At 42.5% G+C, this 10981-nt stretch overlaps 1 protein-coding gene and 1 long non-coding RNA gene across 9 annotated transcripts in view; one reads left to right on the forward strand and one right to left on the reverse strand.

Moving 5' to 3' along the window:
* LOC140740050 (scaffold attachment factor B1-like) overlaps positions 1–2972 on the reverse strand; it is a 92908-nt gene extending 89936 nt beyond the window's left edge. For all 8 annotated transcript variants that reach the window (XR_012101785.1, XM_073068884.1, XM_073068881.1 and 5 more), the window contains exon 1: positions 2784–2972. Coding sequence is in view for 7 of the 8 variants with exons in the window: in XM_073068884.1 (XP_072924985.1) it covers positions 2784–2927 (144 nt within the window). In the remaining variant the exon portion in view is untranslated. The remainder of the gene's footprint in view (positions 1–2783) is intronic.
* Positions 2973–3017: 45 nt separating this feature from the next.
* Positions 3018–10333, forward strand: LOC140740051 (uncharacterized). The gene is made up of 2 exons (XR_012101786.1): positions 3018–3098; positions 7908–10333. It is a non-coding gene; the product is annotated as an uncharacterized lncRNA (long non-coding RNA).
* Positions 10334–10981: the final 648 nt, after the last annotated feature.

The following is a 10981-nucleotide window of genomic DNA, read 5'->3' on the forward strand; positions in this document are numbered from 1 at the left end:
ACACAGTAGGCACTCAGTCTATTATAGCGATACTTATCAAGATGAGTGATCTCAAGTTTAACCTACTTTTGGTTTCCATATAATGGTCAATTGTGAGGCCCTTTGTTGGTCAGCATCAACTATGGATACTGCGTTGTTGCTGTCTATGTAGCACATACGTCAAGTCAGTATGATAAGGAGATTAAGCTATTGCATTCCCCTCTCCACATAGCTGATGAATCCAAAGGAACAGATACCACTACAGTTTGATACCAGCGACATCACAGGAGTTGCTAGTCAGCACTGAACTCAACCCAAGACTGGATTACAGACTGCTTATCCAGATTTTTCCCTGAGGGTTTACTCCCAAAGCCTTCCCATGAGTGGGTTTAGCTGCAAGGCAACGGAGGTTTGAGATCAGAGTTTTCCTTCTCCTAGTGGAAATATGAAGATGTTCCAGGGTTGAGCAAAGAACCAAAGAGATGGCATCTACTGTGGACCTAATGCTCCGGTAGGCAAACTGGAGTGGAACTAAGGCACTTCTCAGGTACCTAGGACTAGAGCTCTGTCCAGTGAAATGTGCGCCAAGAAATCACCTTGTGAGTGATGTCGACAGCATTGGCGAAGAAATGGGAAGAGTCGACAGTACATTAGAAGAGAAATAATAAAAAATAATAGTAGGGGAATTAAGGGTTATGGGGAAAAGGTGGAGATCATGGCCGGATCAGCCATGATCTTATTGAATGGCAGAGCAGGCTTAACGGGCCAGATGGCCTACTCCTGCTCCTATTTCTTATGTTCTAGTGAGCTGCCAACCACAGCTAACAAGCCCCATCTGCCCAAAGCAACTGGTTTTAAGGTGCCGGTAACTGGCCTTTGCCCCTTCTCCTGTCAGTAGAAATGCTTAGAGCTAAGCCATACGAGAAGGTCAGGAATTAGACTTGGTTGACAAGAGGCCATTTAAGATGCACACCATTGAGAACATTTGACAGGTAGTGGGAGCTTATCCCCACTACCTCCCTCAACTATGACAATCCTGTGGAATCAATCACGAGGAAATCTGCAGATGCTGCAAATTCAAGCAACACACACAAAATGCTGGTGGAATGCAGCAGGCCAGGCAGCATCTATAGGAAGTACAGTTGTCATTTTGGGCCAAGACCCTTCGTCAGGACTAACTGAAAGAAGAGATAGTAAGATTTGAAAGTGGAGGGGGCGGGGAGATCCAAAATGATAGGAGGGGGTGGGATGAAGCTAAGAGCTAGAAAGTTGATTGGCAAAAGTGATAGAGAGCTGGAGAAGGGAAAGGATCGTGGGGCAGGAGGCCTAGGGAGAAAAAAAGGGGGAGGGGAGCACCAGAGGAAGATGGAGAGCAGGCAAGGAGTGATTGTGAGGAGAGAGAGAAAAAAAAATGATGGCATGAACATTGATTTCTCTAATTTCCTTTAATGTCCCTCCTCCGCTTCTTACCCCATCCCATATGTATTTATTTATTTATTATTTTCTCCCTTTCTCCCCTTCTCTCTCTCTGTTCCTCTCACAATCACTCCTTGCCTACTCTCCAATTTCCTCTGGTGCTCCCCTCCCCCTTCCTTTCTCCCTAGGCCTCCCGTCTCATGATCCTCTCCCTTCTCCAGTTCTGTATCCCTTTTGCCAATCAACTTTCTAGCTCTTAGCTTCATCCCTCCCCCTCCTGTCTTCTATCATTTTGGATCTTCCCCCTTTCAAATCTCTTACTACCTCTTCTTTCAGTTAGTTCTCACAAAGGGTCTCGGCCAAAAACATGGACTGTACTTCTTCCTATAGATGCTGCCTGGTCTGCTGCATTCCACCAGTATTTTGTGTGTGTTGCTGTGGAACCAATGTTCAATTAACCTTTCTGCTGTCCAATTCAAATAATAGTGCAAATTGATAACAGCTGCTACACAGAAGAGACTAGACACTCCTTTAAGGAATGAGTCAACTAGTAATTCATTACCAGTGTCAAAATAAAACAACATAGGATTACATTATTTCAAGAGACAAAAGGGTACAATAATATTTAAAAGATATGTAGACAGATAAATAGTTAGGAAAGGGTTAGAGAGGAAATGGGCAAAATACAGGCAAATGGAAATAGTTTAGGATGACACCTTGGTCTCCACTGATAAGTCAGGCTGAAAGATCTGTTTCCATGTCTTATGATTCTGTGACAGCTAGTAGTGAATTTGCCAGTTTCCAAAGAGTTAACAAAGTTGCTCTCCATGATTTTCCCAACCAATTCAAATTCCCAAATGCCAAACAACCAGAAATCCACCCCCTTCTTCATTCACCATCCTTGGCCTGTCCCCCACCTTCAAACACCAGACTTCAGAAGCAATCTCCTTCCCACAGGTTGCAAAACCCTTCCCCTTTACTCTCCCAATGTTTTCCTCATTTTCCTTCACTCCCTCCTTGTACACCCCCATCTCAGTTCTCTCCTACCGTTACCAACCACAGCCCCCACAACCGCAGGCCCAATGACTACAACCCCCACTAGTGCCCTGTGGTAGTGCCCTATCGTACTGACCCCACACCCCTTCCAATACCACATATTTCACCCTTCCCTCCAAAGCGAACCCACTGACCCCCAAATCACTCAACACCAACAACACCCCGGCTCTAAACCCCTACTTCCATAACAATCTTTCCAATTCACGCCCCCTCCCTGTACATCCGAGTTCCCTTCCAGCCCTACTGACTACATCCCCCACCGACTACGGACCCCTTCCAACACAACAGAACCACCCCTCCCCCACTCTCACAACAGCCCTCGCTCTTTTCACCTGTCGGAGCCTTTCAATCAGAACACTTTTGTTTCCACTGGTGTCCAGGCTCCTCCTCCTGAGCTCAGCTTTCAGATCTACCACCCTGAGCTCGTTGATCCCACGCACGCCACCCTCACCAGCTACCCCGCTCTCCTCCGCCATTGCCGGTCACTCAGATATTGCGCGATTGCAACAAGATGGCGCTCCCCGTCGCCGCGCATGCGCTGTAAAGTGATAGCCAGTGCGCTTGCGCCGGTGTGAAGATGTCGTGGGCGGAGGGCGGCTGAGATGTGGTTGAGTCAGTTAGTAATCCTTTGAAAAACTAGCTGTCAGGTGCGTCCCCAACCTTACGCATGTGATTTTTTTTGTATTTGAAAGATCTACCCTAATTCTGTTAAGGGTAAAACTCTCTGCTGATCAGTGTCTGAACGGTTATTTCTCGCGACCTGTGCCTGAGAGTCAATCCGGCCTGTTGATTGCAACATTTTATTTTTGAGAAATTTGAAAGAAAAATCAGATTCAGGTTTAACATCACTGATATAAGTCTTGAAATTTATAAGACAGGTAGCATCCATGGATGAGAATAAATAGTCGACGTTTTTGGCCGACTTAAACTGAGTTCCTTCCTCCAGATTTTCAGCATCTGCAGAGTCTTTTGTGTATTGTGACATTTCTTGTTTTGTCGCAGCAGTACTGTGCAAGACATAAAAATTTACTCTGAGTTATAAATATATGATTCCCCATCATGATTCCCCAACATAGAGACTACCAAAAGTTAGTTGGTCCTTTGAACCAGTTGCACCCATTCCAATATGATCCAAGTTCAGTATCCTGCGCCTATTTTCTGTATCTTGATCACTTAGCCTTTAATACTGCACCAAGTTCATTGAATACTTTTATTATTTGGCGCAACTGCTTCACAGTGAAAAAAGAATCTCCTTGTTTCAGTCTTAAATGGCATCATTATGTAGTATTTGGCCCCTGGTTCTGGGAAAATCTTCCCTATAACTAAATCTATCCACTCCTGTCAAGATTTCTGACTTTCATTGAGTACTCCTCTCATTATTCTGAACTCTTGATGAATATAATCCCAATCGCACCTCAATATCAAACCTGCTGTCCCAGGAATCAGTCTGATGAACTTTTGCTGCACTCTCTATGTTGAGAAAATCTCCTTCGATATGAAAACTATAATTGTTATGTTCTGTAATTCCAAAACATTAAACAAATTCAAAGGAAAACGAGAGCTGAGAGATGTGAGTCGTACTTTGTGTCTGAACTAGTTTAATAACAGTGGCGGCAAGCCATTTTAAAGCAACCCGAGATGGCTACTGACCTGCTGAATTGCAGCAAGACAATCAAGATTTTTTTAAAGTGCAGCAAGAACCATCAAGTTAAAAAAACATTGCAGCACATCCAAAATAGTTAATTTTTAAAAAGGCAATAACAGAAGAATTCACAGGTTCATAAAAAGTGACATCATTACAAAAAGGAGAGCAAAAATGGCTGGACGCATTAGAAAGATTGATGTGTTCCATTGCAACAGATGACTGGGAATTGTTTACAGAGCAAATTGAGCAGAATTTTACAGCAAATGGAATAGCCGATGAGAAGCGAGTACACCCTATCCTCATTATATGCATTCCTTGCAGTCGAAGTGTTCTGACTTCTACAATTCCCTCACCATTGGTAAATTCCTGGGATTTTCAAAATTGTCTGTTGCTTGCAGCATCTGAGAGATAGTTCGCCATAAAAAAAGAACACCTTGAATGTGGATCACACCTTGGCCGAGTGGTTGAATCAGCGATGTTAAGATGAATGCTGTCCAAATGTTTAGGATGGGCTGGCGCATTGTCAAGCAACAAAAGAACTTTAAAGGCAAGATTCCATTCCTGGCAGTAGCGTCCCAGAGCTGTGTTACCTTCACCTGATGCCGCACTGTTTATAATTTCCAACTTTGTTTTTCAAGTGTTAAAGCGGTTCTCTGCTGTTTGGCTGATGGCCCAGGACATGACATCAGACGCTTAGGAGGCATAGTTAAATATTTCAAGCACAAAATCACTGCACCATAGGTAAAATCAACAAAAGTTTAAGAGTGCAAGATGGCACATCCACACCTTGCCAAAACCAATACGAGACTGACGGGAGTGAGATTGTGAGGCGCACGCACCTGACTTGTATTGGCGGGAAAGCAGTGCTCCTCGCATAACTGTGAATCCACATTGTCTGAAGACACATATAATGAGGATAGGGTATACCAGTTTTGCTGAGTAAATTGGATCTAAAGGCATACAGGTTGCTTAGGAGTTTGACTACTCCAACCAAACCAGCCAGCAGAAATTGACTTTGCTAATATTGTGAAAGTAATGCAGGAACATTTAAAAACATAACCACCTTTGATTGCAGAGCACTTTAGGTTTAATAAGCAGAATCAAAAAGAACGGGTATCCATTTCAGTGTATATGGCTGAATTGAAGAGTTTGAGCATCATCAGTTTGGTAATGGGCTTAATGATGCACTCAGAGATTGTTTAATTTGTGGAAACTTACCACAAAGCATTCAAAAATGGCTCTTAACTGAAGTACAACTGACATTTAAAGGAGCAGTTGAAATTGCTGTATCAATGGAAACAGCAGACAGAGAAGCAATTGAGTTGCAGTCAGGAATGAAAATGAGCATGAACAAAACTGCAATGTTTAAACATAAACCTGCCTGGCCAAACAGATGGTGTTACTATTGTGGCAGGAGCTATTAGACCAATCCACGGTTAAAGGTGAAACTTGCAGAAAATGCAACGAAGTAGGACACTTACAAAGAGCATGTCAGGGTGACAAAAATAAGTGGACTGCACAGGGAAGAGAAAAGGCTAAAAAGTCAAGTTGCAGTTCTGAAAAGTTCACAAATCTGCATGCTGTTGATGAAAAAATCTGATAATGACGTGAGTGACGCAGGACTGAGTAGCCTTAAGACCTGCAGTGTGGAAGTAATAATAGACCAGCAATACGGCTTACCCCAGAAATGAATGTAAAATTAATTAAAATGGATTTGGACACCAGCTCTGTTGTTTCAGTCATTCCACAAAATAAGTTTGAATGGTATTTCAAAAATGCTGACTGAAGCCTGCTGACATGCAAATAAGAACTGAGACTGGAGAAAAGACAACTGTGGGAATGACATTTGTAACAATGAAATACAACACCAACTAGCCACATTAGGGCCAGCATTGTGGGTGAATGATTCGTGCAAAAACTCCACCATTTGTATGCCGCATCCCCTGCAGTGAAGCCAAATGAAAGCAAATTATGAAAGTTACTGGATGTGTTCAAGAATGGCATTGGAAAACTCAAACATATCAAGGGTAAGATAGTGTTAAATGAAAATGCCATAATCAAGTTTTTCAAATCACATCTGATTCCTTAGACTATCTGTGATAAAGCAGACAGTGAGCTAGATCGCATGGAGGCTGAAAGAATACTTTCCAAGGTAGAGTGGAGTCCACGGGCAATGCCAGTGGCCCCTGTAGCCAAGAAGAATGGATCTGTGATGATCTTAAGGTCACCATCAACATGGTACTGAAAGTACATCAATACCCTCTGCCCAGGATAAAATATATCTCCACAGACCTATTCTGGAGGGAAACACCAGCAAAGTGGACTTAGCCGAGGCCTACCTACAGATGGAGATGGAAGAAGAGTCCAAAGTACTTCTCACCATAAACACTCACAAAGGGCTTTATCACTATAATAAGCTTATTTTTAGAGTAGCATCTGCGCCTGCAATCTGGCAGAAAGCTATGGACTAGTTTCTGCAAGGCTGCCCAGGCACTCAGTGTTACCTGGATGACATAATTGATACAGGTAAGGATCAAGGTGGTACCAGCAAACAACAATTCCTCAGCAGCATCTTCCAGATAGTCAATCATTTCAGTTTTCAGAATCAATAAGTTCGGGCCATGTTGATACCTGGTAACTTGAAATAGCTCACCCTCTCTACTTCTAATCCTTTGATGATGATTGGTGTGTATGCTCTCATCTTACCCTTTCTGAAGTCCACAATCAATTCTTTGGTATTACTGATGTTGAGTGCAGGGTTGTTGATGTCTTGTATGCCCTCTCATCACCATCTGAAATTGTCAACAATAACTGTCATGATCAAATTTATAGATGGTATTTGAGCTGACCCTAGTCACACAGTCATGGGTGTAGAGCAGTGGGTGAAGCACACACATCCTTGAGTTGTGCCAGTGTTGAATATCAGTAAGATGAAGATGTTATTTCTTAACTGTATAGACTATGGTCTTCCAGTGAGGAAGTCAAAGATTCAATTGCAAAGGGATATACAGCTTTTTAATGATTTTAATCAGATCTGCAGGAATGATTGCTTTAAACCCTGAGCTGCAGTCAATAAACAGCAGCTTGACATTAGTATTAATATTGTCCGAGAGATCCAAGGCCACATAAAGACCTATTGGGTCGATAGGCAAACTGCAGTGGTCCAGGTCCTTGATTAGACAGGAGTTAATTCTGACCATAACCAACCTCTCAAAGCACATCATCACCATAGATGTGAACAACAGTCGTTAAGGCAGCTCACACTGCTCTTCTTGGGCACTGGCATGTTTGTTGCCCTTTTGAAACAGATGCAAACTTCCAACTGTAGCAATGAGAGATTGAAAATGTCACACACCCATCAGTTGGTTGGCACAGGTTTTGAAAGCCCTACCCGGTACACCATTGGGGTCTGTTCCCTTGCAGGAGTTCATCCTTCTGAAAGACGTTCAGAGATGCTCAAAACTGCAGATTGGGAAGAAATGCCAATGAACAAAGCAGTGTGAGAAAGCTTTCAAAAAGTTAAAGGAAATGGCGACGTCAAATACTGTATGCACACATTATAATCCACATCATCCATGAAGCTTTCCTGTGACGCCTTGCCTTACATCATCATTGCAGTCATGTCACATATTAAGAGTGATGGAAGTGAATGCCCAACAGCCTTTGCCACTGCAAAGAAATTACGCACAGATTGGTAGAAAGACCTTTAGTCTAGTTTGGGGTGTAAACTCTTCTAGCCAGTACTTGCATGGCTGAGAGTTTACCCTTGTTTACCAATCATCAGCCATTAATATCCATTTTCTATCCACAGAAGGGTGTTCCACTGACAGCAGCAGCATGAATGCAGAGATAGGCTCTGTTTCTAGGAGGACACGAAGACTGAATTTAAGAGGACAACTAATCATGGAAATGCTGATGTCCCATTTATCCTTGACAAAGGAAGTACCAGAAGAATTTACAAAAAAAGGACACTTCTGCTGACATATTCTCCATAATACAAATCGAAAGTCTCCCTATTATGGCAGAGATGATCTAAAGGGAAACTGGAAAAGACCTCACATTGTCTCAGGTCTACATGGCAATCCAAAATGGCTGGAATATGTAGCAGAAACTCCAATTCCTCCATTGCCCTTGACGGAGGTTGCCTTATGTGGGGATTGAGAATTATTGTACCATTCAAGCTGAGCACTAATGTGTTAGAGGAGCCATGTGCCAGTCATCTAGGCATCATGAAGACAAAAGCATTGGCTCAAAATTTTATCTGATGGCCTGGGATAGATTAGCAGATGGAGCAGTCTGTTTGGGATGCCAACACATGCAGAAGATGCCAAGAACAGCAACCCTCCATCCCTGGGAATGGCCTGCACAATCCTGGCAGAGAATACATGTAGATTTTACCAGACCATTCATGGGCACAGATTTCTTGGTAGTTGTGGATGCAGCTGCAATGTGGCCAGAAGTGTTCACAATAGCCTTCACCACAGCCTCACACACTGTCGATATGTTGACAAGCCTATTCTCAAGGACTGGTGTTCCAGAACACTTAGTCAGTGACAATGGACTACTGTTGCAGAACCATTTCAGTCATTCCTAAAAAAGAATGTAATAAGACATTTTACATATGCACCATAACATTCAGCTACAAACAGCTTGATGGAAAGGTTTGTCCAGAGTCTAAAGAAAGCACTGCAAGCAATGTCAGCACATCACACTGCACAGACATTGCAGTTTCCGTATCACAATGCAGCACACTTCACAACCAACAACTCACCAGCTATGCCGTTCTTGGATCCTGTCAATCCCAATCTCAGAAGGTGTGTGCAGGACAAACAGCTGAGACCAGTTGAAGGTTCCACAAATAAAAAGGTTTGATGTTTCACTCCTGGACAAGCAGTCCTGGCGAGGGACTATAGAGATGATCAAAATATGGTATTCAGAAATATTAAGGACAGAACTGGACCACTCTCCTATACAGTGGAAATTGTGTCTGGTGTCATCTAGAGACAACACATCGATCAGTTGAGAAGAGCAGAGAAAATTGCTAGAGAAGAAAGGTGACCAGAGCTCCCAGAACTACTTCCTGCATTCCCAGCGTCAACTCCTGCAACTACCACAGAGGAGGCCCGAGAACCCGAGATTCTGCCTCCAATCTCAGCTGCCACACAGAGTGACCTCCCTTGTCAGGAAAGATGTTATCCAGAAGAGTAAGAAATCCTGCACTGTGATTAAATCTTTAGGCCTGAATGAGACAATTTAAAATTTACGGTGCTGTGGATGTCTGTAGAGTAATTGTATACTGTGTATATAGTTGAGATGCATTTGCTATTGAATTGGAGTTTATTGCTGACCGTTCATCAATGGAACTAGGTTAGGAAATTCACTATGCAACTCAGAATTAATCGAAGCTCATACTTTATTGTCTGTGTACAAACAACAATGTGACTATGTTGACCCTGGGCCAACACCTTTGAACATGAATTCTACTGTCCGCACTGTACCAATATTCACTCAGACCAATTTTCCAATTTAAACACCAAAGGAGGGGATCTCCTTTGGCCAGATGATCGATCCTTTCTTCACCCAGTCCCTGGCATAGGGGTTCTTCTTGCAATGGTGGGTCTCTTGAGAAAGTTATCGCTGATAGTACACTTGAAGTGTCTGCTTTTATATTTGTTCCTTACCAATTAAAATATTGTATTCCAGCATCATTGGCTATAGGTCATCCGATTGACCTTTAACACCTTTTTAGTTGGCTCTGCTCCAGGCCAGCATCCATTTATTGCCCCCTTCCCAGCAGGTGACAGTTGGTAATTTATGGCTCTTTGTTCTCTTCAGTAACCAGCACAAATCACTCCAGGCAGGCACCAACCCCAACATTCACAAACCTGCATGTTATGTTATATCACAAATAACATCTCATTTGGAAATTATCTCCAGTCCAGCAGATTACCTGGAGCATCACTGTATCTACTTTAAAAGACAGAAAGCAAAGCGACTCTATCTCACAAAATGGAGTATGTAAAACGGTTCCACAAAATGGTAGCCTCCATTTCCAAGCACATGGCAGAAACAAAGACAATTGATCTGTGCTTCCACTGTCCTTGACCCATTCCAGTTCAATGCTTTCTTCCGTACTTTAAATCCATCATGCTCAATATTATAGCTAAACAAGGAGTGTTGTGTATTTAATATTTTAGTAATATTTGAGTGATCTAGTAAATATATTGTTTGATGAAACATTCTCTGTCGTTTATATAATTTGTTATGGTTATACAGTATGTAAAAACTCGTGAATTGCATACGTCATGACGCTATCACGTGATATGTGCATACCTCGCTTAAAGTAAAACACGAAGTTAGACTCCCGTTCCCCGCTCAGTATTCTTCTTGCAATTAGTTAAATGTTTTGAAGTTACAAACAACAAAAACCGGAGCTAATGTTCAAGGTGTGATATCACTGAGAGCTGTCCAGTTGCAGTAAGACATCATTCCTGTTCCTGCACGAATCCTTACGCCATTTGCCTTCTTAACCACGAGCTTTAGCAGCATGTTTACTTTCATCGACTGATATGCACGAACATGCAAGACCCATTCCACTTTCCCTTTTCCCAATTTTACCACTAAGATAATCTCTGACATCCGCCATCAATTTGCCTAATCATTCCACCAATCTAAATAATTCTGAGGCCCGTCTGCATCTTCAAAGTTTGTTTACCACCAATCTTGAATCAGTTATAACCTTAGAGATACGGTACTATAGAATAAAACAAGTGAGGTGTTTATGTTTAATGAAACCTGGAACGTATTTCACTGCTGAACTTCAAAACCAAAACACAAAAGCGCGCTAAAACTCCTTCAGGTCAGACCAGCCTCTTAAAGCGAAAC

This window comes from Hemitrygon akajei, chromosome 16, assembly GCF_048418815.1.
Source record: "Hemitrygon akajei chromosome 16, sHemAka1.3, whole genome shotgun sequence".
Lineage (NCBI taxonomy): Eukaryota > Metazoa > Chordata > Chondrichthyes > Myliobatiformes > Dasyatidae > Hemitrygon > Hemitrygon akajei.